The 22601-nt window shown below is 53.9% G+C and overlaps 1 protein-coding gene across 1 annotated transcript; it reads left to right on the top strand.

Annotated features, from left to right (window-relative positions):
* The first annotated feature begins 869 nt into the window (after positions 1 to 869).
* On the top strand, positions 870 to 13805 carry LOC146593625 (vasoactive intestinal polypeptide receptor 1-like). Its single transcript, XM_085308946.1, has 13 exons — positions 870 to 949; positions 3628 to 3751; positions 7057 to 7164; positions 8207 to 8313; positions 8583 to 8680; positions 9315 to 9447; positions 10438 to 10591; positions 11550 to 11610; positions 11902 to 11968; positions 12081 to 12172; positions 12515 to 12644; positions 13229 to 13270; positions 13716 to 13805. Exons 1-13 carry the CDS (start codon positions 887 to 889, stop codon positions 13803 to 13805), a joined length of 1269 nt encoding a protein of 422 aa, XP_085165072.1. The 5' UTR covers positions 870 to 886.
* Positions 13806 to 22601: the final 8796 nt, after the last annotated feature.

The following is a 22601-nucleotide window of genomic DNA, read 5'->3' as shown; positions in this document are numbered from 1 at the left end:
GGTTGGACTAGATCTCCAGAGGTCCCTGCYATCCTTACCCATTCTATGATTTTATAGGCAGGGCTTGAAGAAGTATCACTGCCTCCACCCTGTGTGCACAGATGTGCCTCTGTGCACATGTGTTGGGACATGTGTTTGTAYGTGTGTGTGCATGGCCCTGGCACTCCAACCTTTGGGCTTTTTAGCCTGAGGTCCTGCATGGAACCATTTGAGAAGCTGTGTGACCCTTGGCATGGCCCCTGTGCCCACTCTTGCTGGCCTGACTAMCTCCTACACACATTTCTCAAAGCCTCTGACCAGCAGGTTTCCAGCTCAGCAGCATCTAATGGAGCAGGTAAGAGACCCCTCCATGTGGGCCCATGCAGGGCACTCCAGCACTCCAATGGGAGCAGATAAGGGGGAGTCAGGGTCCCAGCAGGGACCAGGCTGGGGTGTTCCCCCCGCCCCAGGGCTGTTCAGCACATCCAGCCTCCTGTGTGGGGAGGGGGAGTGGAGGGTGGAGCCTGCCATACTACCAGCTCCAGGAGCTGTGACATTCAGGCTCACAGAGAGACTGAGCCCACAGTCGGCACAGGGCAGGGAGCAGGAGGCAGGGAAAAGAGCATGTGGTAGCCACAGCTGGTGGGTGCAGGATGGGACTGCCCAGCTGGGACCCAAGCACCCACCACTGAAAGGGCCTAGAGAGGGACCCAGGAGCAGCACAGGGCTGGCAATGCAGGGTTAGGAGGAGGGTGCTGGGTGCAGACAGGTTACCTCTCCAAGAGCTGGGGTCTTGGTGTGGCCCCCTGCACACAGAGCTGTGGAGAAGGAGGTGGGCTGTCTCCAGACCTGTGGATGCTGAGCTGGGGCACTCCACGGACAGAGTGGCACAAGTTCCGCTCCAGCCATGGGACCCTCACACCAGCCCCCTGGTGCCTGCAAGCTGCTGGTTCTGCTGCTCTTGCCTTGGGTAAGTGTCCATGGGACCCTGGCATGGGGCAGCAGAGTGGACCCTGGGGAAGAAAGGTCTGCGGGGGAAGAAGCTGGTTGCTGACAGCCACTTCAGGCTTTGGCCAGCCCTGGAGACCAAAGCACTCATGGCCTCTGCAGGCAGACCCCACCGTGGGATAGGTCTTGCCCAGCAKGTACCCATCCTCATCTGTCTCCCCAGCCCCTTCCCACTTGTATTGCAAGGGTGATGACAATCTGCACCCCTGCAAGCAGCTCGTGTGCTTTTGCAGTGGCTTCCAGAGGCAGATTTGCTGAAATCAGGAGCTCAGACAAGCCAGGCAGGGAGACGCACAGTGCAGARACCCGCCGTGCTCCCAGCAGCTTGCAGGGAGCCAGCTGGGGCAGCCTCATTGCTTGAGGGTACGAGGGGCAGCCCTTGCGCCAAAGGAGGGTGTGAGTTCATGCAGACAGAAMAAAGTGATGGCTGGTGGCGTGGGAGGCCATGCTGAGGAGACACCCCCGGGAGGGCTGGCGCTGAGCCTGTGCTCTAGACCTGGGCGACACYGGAGGGAACCAAACCGTTTTGCTCCCTGAGCAATGCGCGGCGGGTCTGACAGCCGTCTCCCACAAGCGCTGAACTTGTCAGATTGCTTCGGCGGTGAATGCTGACGGGGGTGGATGGATCGGGCATGCGAGTGTTTCTGCTCAGCTTGTCTCAGCGAAGCCTTCAGGATTTCTCCTGGCAATGCTTTGCTTGGTGAGTTCCTGATCCAGCATAGTGGCTTTAAAWAGTGAGAATGGAAAGAAAAAGAGAAATGAGAAGGAAAGGGAGAGAAAGGGGAAGGAAGAAAAAAGTGGGAAAAGAGAACATCTCACTTGATGTTGAGGGCATTTTTCTTCCCAGCTCCACAGGGTGACTCTGTCACTCTAGCAGCTCCTCAGCAGTTCCTATCCCACAGCACCTTGGTGGCTGTGGAGCATTAGCCCTAGCAATGCCATAATTCAGGGCAGGAGCTGGTGATGAAGCCCCCCATGCACCTGCTTTCCTCCCCTTCTTCCCCCCCACCCTGAGCATGCCCTGATGCTGCAGCACAGAAGGGTGCCCTGGCCCTGCTTTACCTGAGGATGGGTGCTGCACGGGTTCCCCTGCTTGCATAGGAGAGCTAGCTGCTCTCTGTAGAGAGAACAGTGGGCCCTGTTAATTAGCATGCAATTAGCAGTGGCTGAACCCTCTGCTTTTACAGGCTGGGAAGTCCCATCTGTTGTATCAGGGCAGGGGCCTGGAGCAAGTACTGGTGGCATTTATTTGGGGACAGCAGCAAGCCCAGTCCTCTGGGCTTTATAATGAGCAGTGGAACTAACCTCCATCACAGATGGGGGACACTGAGGCACAGTGAGGGGTGCTGGTTGTCTGGAGGCTCGGATGAGAACACAGTGCATCRCCTGGTCCACAGCTCCAGCTATTAGGCTTCACTGCTGTAAATAGACACTAGCAACTTCTCAGCTAAAGGGGGCCATGGTGCCTGTGCCCCACCTGGTGCTGCRTGAGTCTGAGAGCAGCCCTGCTTTTTTCCTTGTGAAAGGCTTATTTAGCAGGAAAAGAAATGAAATCTCCCAGGGAAGGTGAAGAGACACCATGTGAGCAGCTGCACAGTGGAGGGGACAGAGCTCAGCAAAAGGATGCTTCACGGTCCCAGATTTCCTCCTAGTCCTTGGGCCAATTTGCCCACCATCCACACCTCTTTCTCCAGCTGGATGTACCCTTCCACTTCAGTCTGCCCACCTAAAACTATCCATAGTCCATTGAACTGCCTGTGTTCTGGCCCAAAAATGACCTGCCCCAGTCCAAGGCAAGCCTTGCTGCAGCAGCCAGGCTTCYTGGCTAGTGAGGCCATGAGCACAGAACTGCCCCTTAAGTGCTGCTGTATGCTCACCTAGGCATGCAGAATTCATGGGCTGGCCTCAGTTCAGCCTTAGTCTTGCAACGTTCCAGTTCTCCACGTGCAAACAGATAGGAGCAAAATCCAAACTTCAGTTCAGTGGAGGCCCTAGGGTGTTCAGCTCCATCACCCCAGCACTGCATTGCCAGCCCTTTGGGGAGTCACGGGATTAGAGCATGCTCCAGCACCTTGTTACCTYGGCTCATAAAGCTTTAACAAGGTTGGTGTGTCCATTTTGAAGCACCTCCCCAGAGGGCTGTGTAATAGGAGACAGTGATCTCCAACAGCCATAGCAGATGGGGTTAAAATAGACCAGCCTGAATGTGAGCAAAACCTACTGCAGGAGCAGGCCTGCCCCAGCTGACAAGGGAAGGATTAGATATGCCCAGATAGGTGGGGTTTATCTCTAATTACATGGTTCCCTTGCTCTGGCTTTGAACATGCTCCAATCTGCCCTGTTAGTGGGGTTCAGCCCCTACGTCTTGAAAGCTCAGTTCCTCCTTATGGTGCTTGCATCTTGGCAGAGTGATGCCCTTAAGCATAAAATGCTTTCGGAGGGAGTTAGAAATAATTGCTCTGGTTCTTTATGGTGCTTACAAGGCAAGCAATAGAAAGCAAAAGGAAATGTCAGGGCCCCAAAGCACAGCTGCATAGATAGGCTCTCCTGGGGCTGGTTGCAGCAGAAAATGAATATTGGCTGGTATCCYGCATGGCCAAGCCTTTTAGTGTCCTGCTGTTTGTCCATTCCCTCCTCCAGGTGCAAGCAACACATCCCGACTGCTCCGTCGTTCTCTATTTCCAAGATCAAGAGGCTGAATGTCTGCGGGTTATCAAGAGTGAAAGCCAAACCCTAGGCTCCCCGGAGCACCCTGGGCAGCAAGGTGAGAGCCACTGGCTGTGCATGGGGCATGTCTCTCAGGAGWGCTGCTAGGGAATGGTAAACATTTGCTAACAGGCTCTTCAGGAAAAAAAAATGCTTGTTAGAGGGGTTGCAGCATGTATGGTGGATGGAAATAAGGTATTTCCAGGGAGCTGGAGAGCAGTGCGGAGGCAAACGCCAGATGCAGCGTGCTTGGAGAGCCCCAAAGTACGTCCCTGCAGTGTGGAGGGAGCCTGAGATTGTGGCAGAGGGATTCAGGTGGGCCAAGAGGCGCAAAAGGACACAGAGGCAAGTCCGCCAGGCTCTGGCGTGGCTTCCCTTGATCAAACCAACCTGGGGCAGAGCCAGTATGGGGGGTGTCTGTGTGTCCCTCTGTCCAGCTGCATGTCAGGACATGGCATGCACATGATGCATGCTCACARCCCTCCACTGTGCCCCACCACCTGCCTGTAAGCACCTCAAGCTATGCGGTACCTGTCACCACTTACACTTTCTTACTTCCCTAATTCAGTTAGTTTTAATGCAAAACACGTTTTGAGTAACTTAATTTTTATGTATCTGGCACTTTAAAATTGATTAACTAATTGAAAAACAGTTTTAAAGTGCTGCTTTTGTACACTTTTTGTAATTGCATTTCAGTTTCCATCTAAATACAGCTTGGCTCAAATTCTGGGTAAAAATTATCACCTAGTGAATAAGACATGCGTCATTCAATGGGTTTCATCTAATACAACAGTAAAAAAGAAGGATCTCAGTAAATGCATGTAAAGGTGCATGATTGCTTAAGTAACTGTGCAGAGATGTAATATATCCTGCTTAGCAGAGAAAAGCCAAGCTGATTGGAAAAGGTTCTTTTTGCAGCCCATATTGTGCCGGCCAGGGGAAAGAATCTCACTTTAAGAAAAAAACTAAGAAGCGTGAATGTATAATTAAAATCAATATTTAATCCGAGTTTTCCTGCTTGTTTAAGCATGACTAAAGTCTCCACTGCCCACCTGAACTGGCTTTACCCTCTTCCCCTTGCTTGCCACTGTGGTGGTCTAGCGCAGAGCCTGGCATGAAGTGGTGATGATGGAGGCTGGGCAATTCTCACCCGCGGTGTGCCCACAGTGTATGGGGACAAACCAGCTCAGGTGACCAAGAGATCGTGGCAATATAGTGTGAGGGAACAGCCCAGGGACCTTGGGTTTTGGCATTGTGCTAAGTAACCAGAGAGGGGTCGTAACCCTGGTAGGTCTGTGTAAAATGAATCAGTAGAAATGCTGAGCAGGAACTTCTTAACCTACTTTACCTTGGGGAAAAAAAATCTGCCATGTCAAGAAAAATGTCACAAGGATAATGTTGGTCTTGTTTCCCAGTAGATGACTGAAATTTCTRCAGGTTGCTTTGGGTCAATCCAAGCCAAATATCTTGGGCTGCAGGGCTAAACTGGCATAATTTGGTTTGGCTTACTGCATATTGCTGCAGCCCAGCATTGGCTAGTTGAGATATAACATGGGAGCCTGGGGAACTGGACAGCATGAGAAAGTGGCCAGCCGCAAGAAAAACTGCAGAGAAACTGAAGGTACAGCTCCTGTCCACCGCTGTGGTTCTCTTACCAGTGTGGGCAGACTTGCAATGATTTGCATTGGTTCCTTTGCTTGTGTTTTCCTGAGCTCTGTCCCACCAGAAGTCCCTTCCRTCACCTTCTTTGTGGTCTTCAAAGGGGACATCCCCTACGCCCCCATTCCTGCACAGCTCTAAGAAATRTTGTTCTTTAGCCCTCACAGCTGCACAGAGAGGGGAAGAGTGGTAAGTGGGACTTAAACCATTTCTCCCCATCCCTGGTAGATGAGRCACTTTGCCTGGTGATCTACCTGCCCTGCTGTTTCTAGGATAGATCTACAGGACAGCACAAGGGCTTCCTGCCCCGCAACAGYACTTGCTTTGCATGCTGGAAGGGCTTCTTCATACGGTGGAAGAGATCCRCTTAAAGCTCTCATACAAACAGATATAGCACACCAAGATGTTATCAACCCCCAAGAAATGAACTGCCCTCAGTATCTCAGTCCAGTAGTTGTGTTCATTTTGTCAGTCTCCCAAAGCAGAAATTAAGATGTACCTTGGCTTTATAGTGACAGCACCGCAAATTCCTCCAAGCCTGGCCAAGATACCCAGTCAGCTTTGAAACCAGAGAAAACTAATTAGACTTGTCTGATTCCATATTCCCTGAGTGGGAATAAATGTGACTCCAGGTTAATAATGTGTATCTACAAGGTTAATAGCATACATGTGCTGGGAAGAGCTGTCCTGCAAGTGTGGTGTCTCATCCTAGTGTACTGTGCTGCTAATTCTTCAAGGCCTGCTTGGCTGTGCTCGTTTCCAAGGCAATTGGAGAGTTATTTAAATACAAATTCTGTGCGAGGTAAAGAAGCAAAATATATTTAAGCTAATTGTTCTCCAGCAAGCCTTGCAATGTTTTCTCCTTTCCTCCTCCTGGGAGGTGGAGAGATGTCCTGGCTGGCACTGCAGAGGGTGCTCAGCTCTGCTTTCTGCTTGCAGCTCAGCAAGGGACAAGTTTCCATTTTCGCTCTTCATCTAAGCTGCATGCATTTTCTTAGTTCTCTCTCTCTCTCTGTCTCTCACCCTGCTTGGGTACCACCTATGTCCTAGGGTTGTTTCTGTTGTGCTTTGAGAATCATCATTTGAGAAATTCAAAAGGTATCCGGATAGGGTCCTGGGCAATGTGCTCTAGGTGACCCTGCTTGAGCAGAGGGGTTGGACTAGATCTCCAGAGGTTCCTTTGAACCTCAACTGTTTTGTGAATCTCAGTGCTTCCTGTACCTGTGTACCCCCAGGGTCTCTCCACAGGAGCTTTAGGTCTGATGTAGCCCCAGAAAGTGTCAGGCCCTTGCTTGCTACAGGGCTAAAAGGAGAGCTCAGAGCCCCAAGGAGGCAATTCTCAGAACTGGAGCCAGGATACTCCTAATTCCTGAAGAGGTACGGCATGGCCTAGTAGATCAAATGACGACTTGCTGGTCTCTGCTCTCCCATTACAGCCACRCAGCACGTCCGGGCTGGGCAGCCACTGACATGCCTGCTTCAGGCTGTCCCTTGGGACTGTGTGCCGTGGAGTTGCAAGTGTTTTCTTCCCCTCACTACTCCCCAGTTCCCTGCCACCAAAAGGGATTTGTCCCCATTTCCCACTTGGATTTGCCACCATGGGGGTGTTTCCTGGGGAAGCCCAGGTGGCTGTCTCCTTGCAAGAGGTTCATCTTTAGTGCTCTGCCCATTCCCAGCAGCACTAACTGGTCCATCTGTCCCCAGGCTGCCTGACGGAGTGGGATGGAGTGAGCTGCTGGTTGGCTGTGCCTGTTGGCCAGTCCCRTGCTGTTGCCTGCCCTGACATCCACCACGTCTTCAAGAAGTCCAAAGGTGCGACACTGCTGTTGGGCTCTGAATCCAGACAGTATTGTGACTGGTGGTGCTCCTGGGATCAAGAGATGGAGCTGCTCTGCACCCATCTCTCCATGCCCAGGAGCCTTGTGTCARCCCTTCAGGTACTTGGCCCCATGGGGCAGCCCCATGGCAACCACCCTGTCCTACACCTTAGCGTGTAATGCAGTTGAAGCAGGGGATGGCTGAAAGCAGAAATGTGGGAACTGCCACCCTGAGAAAGTCCCCAAGTGCTCTCCCTGAGTGAGCTGGGGACAGTGTGGATGGAACACTGGGGTCCTTGTTTTCCAGCTAGGTGACACCATGCCAAGTCTTTGCTGCTTGGCACCTACCTCTCCCCATTCACAGATCAGGCAAAAGCTCCTGGCCTGCTTAGCACTGCTTCAAGCTGCATGGATGACAAACATTGCAAATGATCATTATTYCAAGGCCTCCCACTCTTCCCAGGTGGGTGCTGCTTCTGAGGAAAATGCTGCTCCATCTGTTATGGAGTTGGCCAAGTGCAAAGCAAAGTGTCTATCTGGCCCCTGTGACAGCTGAGCACTTTTTGCATGGATATAGTTGGAAAGGGGGATGCTTTAGGGCAGAACAGCTTGGGAGAGGCTTGCTAAAGTGTTCATAGGATTGGAAAAAAAACATTTAATTCTCTCCACAGGGGGAACCTACTTTGGGTATGTCCCTGGTCTTTGGGTATGTCCCTGCCCTGTCCTGCTATTTCTGGGTATAGCACTGGACAGTAGAGATAAGATCTTATTTCCATGCTGCCTATTTCTCCTTGCTGTCCATGCTGAGCTGCTCTGGTGGAATGTCCTTTTCAGCAGCCAGGCCATTTGGGCAGTATACTGATGTTAAAGCTGCTGGTGGGATTTAACCACCAACCTGGAGATTAGRGTGCTGGTATAGGTGCTGGCACTGGGCAGCACATATTGGGGATGCTCCCACTAAGRTCGGGGAGCTGGTGTGGGGCCATTCTGCAGGGTGATCCCTGCAGCTCTTATGAGGTCCCTTCTTGCCACTGCAGCTCTGATCCGAAGGAACTGTACAGAGTCAGGATGGAGCTTTCCCAGCCCCCCCTACTACAATGCCTGTGAGCTGGAGATTGTCAGCAGCAATGACACGGAGGCCAAGGCAAGTGTGGGGCCCCAGCRTCTCCTGGGCTGCTGGCATCACCCTACCCTTGAGGCACCCGTGCTGTAGGACAATGCAATGCGGGGATGCTGTCCAAGATATCTCCCTAGTCTTGTCCTTGTTTATGGGTGGGTTCTGGGCTAGTTTGTGTGATAACATAAGTGRGCAGCACCTGGCCCCTTTCCCTGCCCATCACACCAGCATCTCCAAGGACTCCAGCATGCCCATGTTGCCCTGATCCCTCACTTAKCCAGTGATTTCCCTTCCAGAAAAGCTACTTTGTCACCATGAAGGTACTTTACACCTGCGGCTACTCCACATCCCTCGCAGCCCTGCTCCTGGCCATTGGTATCTTCTCATGCTTCAGGTAGGGCTTAGCACTGGCCTCTCCAAGCTTGTCTGTGCCAAAGTATGACACGGATAAAAGTGCAACATTGTCCTTCTGATAGACTGGCTTTGAACTCTCAGCTTCCTCTTTCGAGCCTCACTTTTGCAGACCTCGGTGTGCTGCCAGTAGGATGCTGTCTAGAGGTGGCTGGCAGGATCGTCCCAGGCCCGCAGCCTCCAGAACAGCAAAACTCCTTTCTTTGGGGAGCTCAGAGCAGCAAAATGTTCTGCAAGGCTTTCTGCCCTACCACCACCAAGGCGCAGCCCATGAGGCCAGGGTGCAAGTAAAGGAAGAGGCTCTGAGCTGCTGTGCCAGGCGCAGGAGGGACCTGGGAATCAGAATTTGGACCTGCTTCCTTCCCCCTACACACACACATTTTTACATGAATTGCAGTGTCACTTGGGTCACAGTAAGGCTGTCTGCCTAGACGTCTTTGGACAAGCCTGACACTCAGAAGTGATGGTCCAGAAATGTCTTAGCAGCAGCGCAAGTTTATAGAGCATCTCTGGTGCAAAACAGCGCTCTGCCTGTGTTATTTGCAAACAAAATGCTTCTCTGTCCATCTGCTTTTTCTCCTCCTCACTGGACACACCATGTCTCTTCCTTAACCTAGAAAGCTGCATTGCACCAGGAACTCCATCCACATCCACTTCTTCACCTCCTTCATACTGCGTGGGGCTGCTGTGTTCATCAAAGACTCCATCCTCTTCTCGGATGAGTCTATCGACCACTGCACRATGTCAACGGTAAGTTGTTTGGGCCCATCCTGGACATGATGCAGGAGCAGGTCCCACGTGCTGCCTTCTGGGAGTCTGGCTGTATTTACAGAAGATTTAGACATACAAAGATGAGGGGAAGAGTGAGGAGGAAAGGCTGGTTTGAGTGGACTTTAGGAGATTCACAACAGTGTTTCTGCTTGGGTCCTAACAACATACAGGGAACATCACCTGCCTTCAGAGCTCTCCCTGGTCTTGGATATGAACTCCCAATGGGACTATAGGTTTGCACAGCCCCAACAGTACACCGTGTACAAGCAAACAGGCAGGTCTTGCAGCTCCTGATGCACAGATTTGGAGTTGTAAATAGAAACAAAATCCCCTACACACAGCCCAGTTACAACGCTGTGGACATGAACCRTAACAAGCCCAGGGCAGGTTTCTTAAAGGACCTACAATAACAGCAGCACAGGCCTGGCCCTGCAGTCATGGGYGCATGTCGCATGCTCTCTGCACAGGGAGAGCAGAGAATGCTGTATTTGCTGTGTGGGATCAGTGCAGCTCCCCTGGTGCACACAGGACTTTCTGGAGCTGAGCAGCAAATCCTAAGCTGAAGGGAGACCCCAGAGGGTTGGAAGGGAGGATGGAGGGTAGTAGGTGGGGAGAGGCATTAGGAGCTGAGAGGTGTCATAATGTCACTGCACTGAAAGGGCATTGCAGATCTTCTCAAGAGCTCCATCACCTCAAAGGGTCCTGGAGAGATTTAATTCCCCAGCCATGAGAGCAAATCACCATCTCCAGCTTCTTGGTCCATCCTGCAGCTCCACAGCCCTGAGCTAAACTGCACCCAGAGCAGCAGGAGAGGTGGTCTGAGGTACATTCGGCCACAGGAGGGAAGGCAGTTGGGACTCCTCCAGAAACAGCAGGAACAAAGATACTGGCCTACCCCCTGCTCCCTCAAGGACCAGATCCACCTGCCAGCCAGCACCACTGAGCTGTTCCCCTCCCCATCCTTACTAGATGAACTGCAAAGCAGCCATCACCTTCTTCCAGTACTCGGTCCTGGCCAACTTCTACTGGCTGCTGGTGGAGGGGATGTACCTGCAGACCCTGCTGCTATTCACCTTCACCTCCGACAAGAGGTACATCTGGTGGTACATCCTCATTGGCTGGGGTGAGTGCAGTGCCCGCCTGGCACATCAACATCTCCAGCGAGGTCCTGTAAACACATCCTCCTCTCCATCTCTCTRCTGTGGCTGGGGAGCTCAGGACATTGCCTGAACTTGCTGCTCTGAGACCACCTGGCCAGCAGACCACAGGCAAGATATTTCYAGTAGTCACTCTTGGCACATCGCCTTTTTGTGCTCTTCTCATTGCCTAGTGCGTGGTGGGTCTTGCAAGCCCCCCTAGAGCTGGTCTGGCATTGGGTGGTCTGTTCTGATTCTTTCCCTTGCAGGAAGCAGGTGCTGGGGGAGAGGTTAGCCTTTACCACCAGGGCTAAGTATGAAAAAGGGAACCATTTACAAGATCAACCTGAAATGTCAGCTTTGTTTCATAGCTGGGGGTTGCAGTGGGCTTGCTCTCTGTTCCTCCTAACATTTCCATACTGACATTTGAATCACAAATTGCTGTAGAAACCTAGCTTTTGATCTAGAGAGGTTTRCATGAAGGAGAATGCCACTTAGAGATGCGTGGAGGCTGGAGATGGAGGTCCCTGGAAAATCACTGAAAGAGAAAATATTTGTTAATGCCAACAAATTGTTAATGAAAGAGCCTTTGGAGCATCTGCTGCCAACCCATCTCTCATGAAGGTTTGATGGAGACAAATCTCCCACTTCCCTGGCCTCATCCACCTGGGGCTGCACATGCCCCTCCCAGGTTAGAGATAAGGGGCAGCAGGGAGGCAGGAGGGACAGCCGAGGAGGTATCTGTGGGTGACACAGGCAGGTACAGCACCATTAGTGGACATCATCACCTTGTAAAGCTGGAGAAGCAGGGAGAGGCTACATCTTCCTGTCACCTCCAGGACCCCAGCCTGATGCCAGGCCCAGATAGGAGGGGCAGGGAACGGAGGGGAGCCACAGAAGCTCCCCAGAGTGGCTCCATGTCCCACACTGGTCCTGTCCTTGCAGGTGTTCCCATGGTGACAGTGTGTGTGTGGGTCATCACCAGACTTCAGTATGACAACCATGGGTAAGAGATGCTATCTCTCTTCTTGCTCCAGGCTAGCTTGGCCACATGTACTGGGGACACAACTTTTGTATGGAAAACCAGGCAGGGGTTKTCCCTTGTGCCCCAAGGGAAGAACCAGAGAAACACTTAATACTATTTCTGGTGGTGTATAGAAATTYTTGCTATGGTGAGGAGCCTTTGCAAGAAGTGCTATGCGAATGGGGCAGTGGGCTGGGGTAGCCGGAGGGGCAAGACCTGGGCTAAAAGTGTGCAAGCAGGCAGCAGAGCCATGCTGGTTCTCTTCTTCCATAGGTGCTGGGATGACTATGCTAGCCTGTACTGGTGGGTGATCAAGGCTCCCATTCTCCTGGCCATATTTGTGAGTATATTCCCAGAGCATCCTGGTGCTAGAGCCTGGCAGTCCCACACAGACATGAGGACACAACCAGGGGGCCACTCCAGGGGGCCTGAGACAAGGCTTCCCATGCCAGGTGAACTTCCTCATCTTCCTCAATGTCACCAGGATCTTAGCACAGAAGATCCGATCTCCAGACATCAGCAAAAACTACAAGCAGCAGTACATGTAAGGACCAGCTCAAGGAAGGCTGGGATTTCCCTCCCCCCTCTGGTTTTGGGGGGCACCTGGGGCATAGAGGAGAGCTAAGGAACCTCTGAGACATGCCTTTGATGGAAACCCACCTCTGGATTAACTTCTACATTTTTGGGGGGAAGGTCTTSGCTCTCAGAGGGTGTTTCTGTGTCCAGGGAGAGCCTCAGCTGTGCAAAGTTTTGCTTCACTTGGGGGGTGTCTCATGCTCTGCTTCCTCAAAGTTTTTGCCACAGGAGGGCCTTGCAGGGATGTTTCATCAGGGCAGTGGGYGACCATCTGCACCTGGGCTCCTGCTCATGCTGCAATGCTCTCCAGGAGGCTCACAAAGTCCACGCTGCTCCTCATCCCTCTCTTCGGGGTGCACTACGTGGTGTTCGCGCTCTTCCCTGAACACGTYGGTGTGGATGCCCGGCTGTACTTCGAGCTGGTCCTCGGCTCCTATCAGGTGCTAACAGGAGAAGGCAGGAGCAGGTCCCCAGAGCCTGTTTCCCTGGACTTCTCCTTCAAACCTTCTTCCAGGGCCAATCCAGAACTCCTTCACTGTAGTCCAACCTGCCCCTTTTGCAGCTTCTTCCTCCTTCATCAGGCTGCCCTGAGCCTGGGGCTTAGCTCCCTGTCATACCAAGAAGCAAAGCTTAACTTTCCACATGGCAAAATCCCTATGTACCAATCCCATCCCATCCTGAGATCATGGTGGACACCCCTGGGGTGCATCACAGGGGCTGGGGCCCAGTGTTCATTCAGGAGAGGGCTGTGTCCCAGGCAGACCTCAGCTACTTAGAGACCAAGCAAAGGGGCTGCGGTCCGGCAAACAGACTGCATGAATCCCATCCTTGTACTGCACATGTGGCTGATACCCAGGTAGGAGAGGTCCTAGAAGCTGGTCCCAGGCCTCTCTACCAGCAGGCTCTGAGCTGGACCCTAGAGGCAGCTTTGCTCCGGGAGGATGCTAAGCGCAGGGCAGTGGATGTGCATGGAGAGATYCAGTCACTTCCCTTGGGTGAAGCTCATCCTTCCTGTGCATTTTAGGGTTTCCTGGTGGCTCTGCTGTACTGTTTCCTCAACGGAGAGGTGAGTGCCCCTGTGTAGCAAGCACATCATCTACCCACCAGCCATCCACAGCCACGTGTGTGTGTGTGTGCACAGATGGATATCACATGTATGCAGCCATGCATGTGTGCAAACTTATCCACACAAATATGCATGCGTGCACACCAAATGTCCAAACATGTGCATGTGTGCATAGCAAATGCGCAAGCATGCTGCTTTGTGGCCCCACAAATGATGACATTTACAAGTGGGAGCATGTGGTCAGGCAAGCACGGTGCTGAAGGGCGCATGTGCATACCAGACCCTGCCATCACTGGGGTCTCTTTCTTTTTCCACCACCAAAAGCCTGTCTCTGAGCCATCAGTGCCGTGTGAGGAAAGGCAGCTCCTGCCCGCTTTGTGGGGTTCTGGCTGGCCTGGCAGGCACCATGCCCATGGATGCCAGTGCTGCTCTGGTGCCCATCCAGGTCCAGGCTGAGATCAAGAGGAACTGGGGCAAGTGGCAGTCCATGGAAAGCAATGTCTTCAACCTGGTGACGCAAGATTTCACAGCGTGATGAAGGTTGGTAGGAAATTCCTCTCCAAGGACAGTGGTGGTACAGCTCCATGGTTACAGTCCTGCAGTCAGAACCACAATAAAAGAGATTTTTTTGATATGTGGGTCTCCTATCCTCAGTGATTGATGTGGACAGTGACTGGGAAAGTCTCTAGCTACTTGTGTGCTGGCTGTTCTTGCAGCTCCTTGCTAATTTGTGATTTTATCTCACCTGCCCAAAGCATTCATAGCAGTTTGATCAGTGTTTTAGGCAAACCCGGGAATACTTCTCCATCTATTTTGCCCTCGGATTGGCTAGGAAGCACAAATACCATTTCACAAAGGATCAAATGCAGGTTTAGCATTTTTCATTGGGCATCACTATCAAAGCAGAAGCATCCCCAATACTGGAGAGATTTACTGACGGATTATTTTTTTTCTCCTCTTTCCTTTGTTTACGAAATTGCCTAAGCACAGCCCCCAGGAGCCATTCCAGGGGTGGGAGAAGTAAAATTGCAGACAGATGACAAATGATAGCTCTCTATGAGCTCCTGATGACTCAAATCCACCCCCTGYTCCTGAAATTTTTCCTTTCCTTTCCCCTTGTGCCTGTTGCTTCAGCCACTCCTGGATGCCAGGGAAGATGGGACGCCCTTAGTGCTGCATCAGCAATTCAGGGGGCTCTGTGGCTTCTGAGTTTGATGGTTTGAGTCCTTTGCACCACCAGGACCCTTTACAGGCTGCAGCCCTTCCTCATTGGCACAGCCACAGCCCCACACGGCCTCCCAGCCCCGTCCAGGCGGGGTGTGGAAGACTGCAAGCAGTGGGGCTCACCTGGGTGTGCTCACAACTCATTTATCTGGGACCAGCAAGGTTTTGGCCAATAAAATATTGTTCAGAAACTCAATATCATTTTTCAGTGGTCTGATTTGTTGTGCAAACACCTGCCCAGGTAACTTGGTACCAGCGTAGCRAGAGGGTTAAAGCCCTGCCACTACCTGTAATGTCTGGAAGTGCCTGTGGGGAAGGAAATCTGCTTTTGCTTTGCCTGGAGAAGTGACCAGGGCTTGGGCATGGATCAGTGAGCAGAGATGAGCAGCAAGGYGGGAGGAAGGGAGGAGAGTGTGATGGTTGCAGCTTGTGGTGGCCCAGAGGTGCTASGCCTGCTCATGCTCCCCGTCTGAGCCCAAATCACTAGCATCATGGCCTCATTTCACGCCCTCCCTCATCTCATCTGCAAAGCCCAGGAAGCCTGCTCCCCAGAGCAGGGCATGGCCAAAAGCCCCACAGGCACCAAAATCTGCTGGGGACCCTCGTTGCTCCCCCAGAAGCATTCTTGCTGCTCCCTGGCCAGATCCTGCCTTCATCTCCATTTTTGCCAGGAGGAAGTGAGACCTCAGRTGCCCTTCCACAAACTTCCTGGTCTCTCCTCTGTGCCAAGCCATGTTTTCCCAAGACCTGAGCCATTCGATCTCAGCAAAGCTTCTCGAACTTCCTGCGCTTTAATTTCTCTGTGTAGCCACATGTTCTTCCTTAAATAAAACTCATCCACTGGCCACTTTCCAGACTGCAGGATCTCCAGTGATCACTGCATGCTAAAGGGAGAAGGGAGAAATAGGTACTGAGATGTTAATACGGAGCCCTAGGCTTGATTTGAGGTGACATGGACAGTGCTCCATTAAATAACCCCCCAGGCTAGCAACATCCCTGCATCGTTGGACAAGACAACTTCAGAGGACTACGGCAGCTGTCAAACAAATGCCTGTCTGCAGGCGGGGTGAGATCACAGGTGAATAATCATCCCTCTCCATCATCAGCAAGGAAGATGCAGCTGCTGTGGGACTCCCCGGCAGGGAAGGCAGATTGCACCAGGGTGGGGGACATTTAGCAGCAATGTCACGGTTGCCATAACGCTTTGCAAGCTATCACGTTTTACATGTATTTTCAACTGCAAATGGCCATTTCTTGGTGATAAACCTATGCCTAAAATGACCTGCTGGTGATGGCTGTGCACCAACCCACAGGCTCTCGGCAGGCAGCAGAGCCTGCTGAGCACACTGCAGACACGGGAGGGATGATGCGCTGTTGCTCTGCACCCTCTCAGCCTGCGAACAACGTTTTCAAGGATGCACCCACTCCTGGGGGGAGGGGGGGGTCACTTTTGCTCCCTGTATAGAGGTGTCCCGGAAAAGGGGGGGTGTTTTGCCTGGAGCCTGAGGGTGGCACTGTGGCCCTGCAATGCCACCGCGGGCACTGACATCAGACCCAACCTGTCAGCCCTGGAATGAGCCACGTCCCTGCACTGCTCACCCTGGACACAGGCTCAGCTGGCGTGAAGGGACCCCTGCACTACCCTGGGGCTGCTGGCCTCTGGGTGCTGGCCCCAAATGACTCTGCCTGGGCCCCGAGAGCCCCCAGAGAGTAAGGTAAGGGGTGCACGGAGCCCCGCGTGTGTCCCAGCACTTCAACGAGACCTGGGGACTCTCCAGTGTCCCCGCCACTGCCCTGGCCAGGARAGGATTAACCAGCAGCAGAGATGGGAATATCGCAGAGGTTCAGGCTGTGCTGGCATCTCTGGGTTGGGAGAGCTGTGCTTGCTTCTTYGCCCTGCTCCTCTGAAGAGCCAGGACCACAGCTCGGACACCTTGGGGTGCCTCACTGTGGCACCCACACCAAGGGCACAGAGCTGCTCCCCATCGYCTGTGGCCCCATCCTCTCCACCGATTGGCACAGGGATGTGCCCTGTGCCAATGGCTTGGGGAATTCATCCTGCTGCAGCACATACCCCTATCCCCACTATCCCCATGCCCCAGCTCGATATCAGTGCAAGCCAAGCATCGCCTTTATCCCACCTCATCACCTCAAGGGCACTTCTGTCTCTGGTTATCTCATCTGCCCCCTCCCCTCCTCACTTGTCCCCAGTGCTCTGCCTCCCCCTGTTTTCCCAGGGATCAGCATTTCCAGGTGGGCCACCACAGTGCCCAGCAGCAAAAGGGGATGCAAGGAGAAAGAGGATGAAAAATTTTGCGGGCCATGTGAGCCTGCACAGTGGGTGCCTTGAGTTAGGGTAGCATCCACATCCCGTGGTCTCCACCCTTTCACACTTCATTTCAGGTTCACTCTCGGCTATATTCAAAGCAAAAAGAAAAATGCAGCTTGCAGAGGCTTCCTGGGAGCAACAAAACCTTGGCCATCACAGCAGCTTTGCTCTGAAGGGCCTGGGTTTGGGGCCAGTCTCCTTCCGGGGCAGCTGGCGGTACTTACCAAACATCCCCTGAATTCCCTGCTCTGGCCAAAAGAACAAGTGGAAATTCCCTGTAGCCACAGAGGGAGGGTGTCCTGCTCCCAGCCCTCCATGGCCACTGCAACCACCCAACACCAGACGTTCGCAGCCCTGGATCAGGTCTGGGCTCCGAGTCTACCAAAGAGACCCAGAGACGGTTTTCAACGGAAGAAATCCAGGTTAGGCTTCTCRGCGCACACCTCCACCTCCGGCATCTCCTGGCACAAAGCTGATCCTCTAGACCACGCCGTCCTACCTCCCCCCYGAGAGCTAAACTCGGCTCTTTTGGGCTGCTGCATTGACACAGYCCTGAATGGAAAGGATACTTAGGAAGGGAAAAGCAAAAAAGAACCAAGTTGATGGTTTCCCGGGTGTTGATTTGCAGGCTCAGCCCTGTTTCTGAACTTGGTTCATTGATTGCACAGGATGCTGGYATGTGGGAGCACAGTGAGACCTTGGGAACCAGTGGCTGGAGGCGAGGAAGTGGCGAGATTGCCACGGGAATGGGCTGACGAGGGCTGCCRGGCTGGGGAAGGCTGTGGGCTGAGCAAGGAGGCTCTTCAGCACRCCCGTGAGAAACCCCAGGCTGGCACAGGAAAGTCACCATGAAATATTTTGGGAGGGAGAGGGCTGGCCGAAGTGTTGAACAGAGCCTGTGGTGTTTGAAAGGTGATGAGGCCCCTCCAGGAGARATGTTCTTAAAATATTAGTTTGAGTGTGGGGAAGGGGTCAGCTGGCTGAGTCCTGACCTGGGTGACGGCAGCGTCCATCCGCTGGGCTCTCCCTGCGGCCAAGGAGAACAAGAGCTGGATTCTCACTCGGGGAATATGATTTAGCCCTTCAGTTTGAGGCCGATCCGAGGAGCCATTAGCATGGAAATGTCATCTGCTTGGTGGGAAAGTGGATGCAAGGAGAACTTGGCCGAGGCGCAAAGCATGGCTGCAGGGTGCTTGGGGGTTCAGCCTTACTTGGCACATGCCTGATGCTCTTGGTGTAGGAGGAAAGGTGCCRCTGATGCAAGACTAGGTAGAAGCGGAGGGCAGGCACAGGGGGAAATAACGCCGATCAGGGAAAACGGGCTGAGACGCAGGAGCCCAAAGTGGTAGGACGCCCCTCAGTGTCCTGCCTCGCTCACAAGCTAGAGGAGGAGTCGAGGCCATCCCACAGCCGCTGCTAGGTGCTGCAACATCTCAGTAACGCTCCCCAAAAGCCACCAGCCAGAGGCAGCCCAGTGCAGGGGAAAAAGTTGGCAGTAGGGCTGCTGGTGGCCCCCCCCCCAGCCTTGCAGTTGTCTCACCGCCCTTTCCAACCGCCTGTCGTTACCCCGCGTGTTGTAAGAGCTGCAGGGAGACACCAGCCAGGGTCCCTCTCCGCCRCCCCGTGCCCGGTTTGGTGCCAAACCGAAGCCACTTCCACATCTGGTGCGACCTCCTCCTCGGCCATGGCTGCGTCGGGCRGCCGCGTCCTTGCCAGGGTTCGGTGCGCGCCCCGCGGTGGGGAGGGGGGTGCCGATGCCCGCCCGGCGTGCATGCCCCGGGCGATGCGGCCGCGGGGCTGCAGGCGCAGCCGGCCCCTTGATTGGCGCCGCGGGGGACGAATGCCACAGCTGAGACGCGCCGAGGCTACCTGAAGGACCCCGCATGTCCTCAGGTTTCACTCATGACCATCTGACAGCAGCAGCAGCTGCTCTGCCAACAGGCACTCGCGGAGCCGAAGGAGAGGAAAATTCCGGCCCTAAAAGGTCCTGCCTTGGGTTTTTGCTCTTTGCACCAAAAAGTAAGTAACTGATTCGGCTCTGGGTCGATGCCAGGCCACCGAGCGGTGTCTCCGGGCTCTTGACTGTCACCGAGTTTCTCTTTCTCGCGGGGGCAGCCCAGGACAGCGCAAAGTAAGAGTCCCGCTTGCCCGGGGCTCTGCCGCCCGCGCGCTCCCGCACGGCTGGAGGTGGATGGGAATAGTAAAGCCCCGGAGGTCAGTTGTCGGAGCTGGTGCTCGGCGGTGTTGCAGTCTGTGCTTTTGGCAGCCCACCATCCCTTCGGCGTGCTGGCTGGGGTCTGGAAAACGGCTCGGGACGGGGGAGAAGGTCCCTGCAACGAAGCAGGCGCAGCACGGGGAGGGCAAGGTGCAGGGACGCGGCCAGCAGCCCTTGGACCTTCAGCGGCCATGAACCGGCTGCCAGGACAAGAGGGGAGGCTGGGGGATGTGACGGGGAGCGCATTTCTGACCCACCTTCCCAAACGGAGAGACGGAGCCGCGAGTGCCATTTAAAAGTCACAAGTCGCCTTTCTCCTGGCTTCGTCTCCTGGAGATCTAAATATAAACCTTGGCTTGGCCAAGCCAAGGTTGCAGGAAAGGTCTGCGTGGTGCTCTGCAGTGTCTCCTTTCGGGAAGGCGCCTTTCCCCGGCGAGCTCAGGGGAGAGGCAGGAACTTGGGGAAGAGCTGATGGGAAACAGCAGTGACGGAGGGGACATCGCGGTGCGATGCCATCGTCTCCCTCCTTTGCACCCAGAGGCGGTGGGCTCTGGCAGTATCCGCACAGCCGTGGGCACCAGGGAGGTCAGGAAGAGGCAAACGGGGGATTGAGGGGTCAGATCTCTCCATAAGCAGCTAGAAACAGGCAGTGCCAGGGTGGGATTCAGCTCACCATCCGGGTCCCAAATCCCACGGCTGCATGCAGCCAGGGTTGGAGTCTCTGCCCTCAGTGGGTGCATGGGGCTGTACAAAGCAGCYGTCACTCATTGCACGCTCAGTGCCACTGCACAAGGCTCAGGTAGACGTTTCACCCCCTGCAGTTATTATTGGGTTCATCTGGAGGGACTCAGACGCCCTGGTCCCTCCGTCGCTCGCAGTATCATCCATCCCTCTCCTCTGGGCCCTGCRTCTCTTGCTCCCTGGTGCTGCCGCTGAGCAGCAGAGAAAGGCCTGTAGGTAAAGGCAACATTTACCCACTACCCACACCGATGTTGAAAGGAGAAGTCGGCCTGAGAAAGCAGTGAGCAAAGACGTGGCAGATGGGCAAGCTTGTGCAAAACCCTGGGAACGGCTGGATGGCCCAAACAGCCCTCTCTCGCCCTCGGTTGTACGAGGAGCAGGAGGAGCATGCACAAATATATTTGATGGACAGACGCTGCGAGCATTGGACCTGCCTCCTCTAGTCCTTGCTTGGAATACGCCTGACATAAAAACAGTTAGTGGAAAAAGGGCATATTTACGGGAACTGGTTAAAGAACACAGCGTCCTGCCTCGACTCGGCTGGGCTAATATTTGAAGAACATTTTCTGATTTCCACACTCTAGCATATTTAGACCAGAAAGGTCCCTCGAGCATCACTTGCGGCAAAGGGGCCTTGTTGAGTCACTCCAACGCAGCTCGAAGAAACCTGGCTGGATCTGGGGATAGGACGGATCTCACAGCCGTGAAACAGAGCGGTACCAGGTAAATACAAGCCATTTAGCATCACTTTTGTATTCAGCAGGCTACACGAAGCACTRGTGAAGTCATCTTTACCAAGAGCAGGAAGGGAAAGAACATGACAAACACTTTTGATGGTTTGGGGTGAGGAATAAAGCCAGAACATCCCAGCTAGAGACCCAGAGGAGCCAGGAAGGGTTTTCAGGCCTCTGTGCCTGTCTGTCTGTCCAGCTGCCTCCTCCCTCGTTATTTATATAGCCCATATGAACATATCATTTCAGAGTCTCCCTTATCCAGCCGGATGGACAGGTCAGATCCTAATAAGATCCCTGGGGAGTTGGAGGGAAGGAACTGTGGTGTGGGGCCATGCTCAACCTGTAGGGCAGCTCTGGCCATGGGTGGCTTGTTGGCAGCAGCGGTTGTAGATGTCGTGCGTTGGAGCAGCGCGGTYGTCGGTGTGCACGGTGCGGGACCCACCACAGCTTTCTCAGCTGGGGTGATATAAAGCAGAGCACCCAGGCTGGTAGGGGGTAGCGGGGCATGGGGGCTGCAAAGGGCAAGTGGGTTCCTGCTGCTASCAGGGGCACAGGGGAGAGCATTAACCAGCCCAGGGATGCTGCGGGGACTCCGAGCGCATGAGGTCTGAGCACCAGGTCTGTGACCTGCTTCCAGCATGGCTATTTGGTGACACTGCTGAAAGCCCAATTTGGCCAGCCAGGGGGATCTGCATGTCCCCTGCTGTCCCTCARACCCTCCAGGCCCTCCAGAGCCTGCACCTCCAGGGAAGCGTTTCTGCACCGCCGGCATTTGGGGGGTTCAGAGGATGTAGAGGGGAGGGCTGAGGACATGCAGCGGACTGCTAGGGACACTGGTGCTGGGTCCCCGCACTGCCTTCCCCTCCCCCACRTCGTCCCCTCGCAGCCGCCCGGCTCAGATCTTTTTAAACGCCTGACATCAGAGAAGGCTGGCAGGGCTGCGAGGGAGGAGCRGGGCAGCATTAGATGACACCCGAGTGCAGCCAGTGGGCAGTGGGAGAGCGCAGGGTCTCCGCTTTAACCCTTCGCCACCCACCTCGATGTCTGCCGTGGCAGAAACCACCCAAATAAATCCGTGCAGCCCCTCGCACGTCCCCTTTCCCAACATCCCCTCGTAGCAGGTCCATCGGGAACGCAGGCTAGAAGCAGTCTGAGGACAGAGGGATATTCACCCCCTTGCATCCTCCCAGCTCCAGGCAGGAGGGGGTTAGCATGAGTTGCTGCAGGATGTTGCAACCTCCTATTTCCATCTGCAGCCCAGGAGAGTATCTGAGGACTTCACAACTTGCAACGTATGTGTATATCGCCCCCGCTCCTGAGCACATCGAAGTACCCTTGGCACGACTGCGGCCAAAAAGGCAGCACTAAAGTGCCTGTGTTCAAGCAGATTCGAGTCAATATGATCGACAAGTCGTATAAAATGAATCTCTGGGTGGTTTGTGGTCAGAGTTACAGTAGTGCAGGTGCAGATATAGTGGCTTTAAGGGATTTAGGCACCTATGGTGCTATGGCTCAGTGTGCTGTTACCATCCACTTGTGTGTAACCATGAGCAAGCCTTCACGCAGCCTCAGACCCTCAGAAAAGCAGCAACRCACTGCCTCTGACACATTTTCTTCAATTGCCCAAATGCTGCTGGTTTTACCATGCAGCCTTCAGCTTTCCTGCCTTTCCTGACCCACAGCACATGTCTGAGCGACAGCAAGGGTTTCAGTGCAAACATGCAAGGGTCCTGCTGGATGAAGGTCTGTTCAGGAGGTGCCTGCAATGGCAGTGTGTTTAATCCAGTGAAGCAAGCTGAGCCACAAGCATTTTGGGGTCCGAAGGGCTATTCCTGAACACACRTGAGGTTTCTGTGCAGGGGCTGCAGCTACTTTGACTGTGGTCRGAAAGCTGAGGGATGCTCAGCGATAAGGATTTGGCTCTTCAGGGATGACACAGGTTCAGGCACATCTTTGCAGGGAGTTGTGGCTAAGGAGCATCATCCTGTTTTGCACATGTGTGGCACTTAGCATGGCTGGGGCCAGGAGCCCGGCTGGAGGTGCTGCCACAATGCAAATACATGTCGTTAAACAGGGGATGGTGTGTTA

Source organism: Rhea americana, unplaced genomic scaffold (assembly GCF_003343005.1).
Source record: "Rhea americana isolate MKP2758 unplaced genomic scaffold, rheAme1 scaffold_287, whole genome shotgun sequence".
Classification (NCBI taxonomy): domain Eukaryota; kingdom Metazoa; phylum Chordata; class Aves; order Rheiformes; family Rheidae; genus Rhea; species Rhea americana.
The sequence above is the reverse complement of the archived record's forward strand: the minus strand, read 5'-3'. Positions and strand labels throughout refer to the sequence as shown.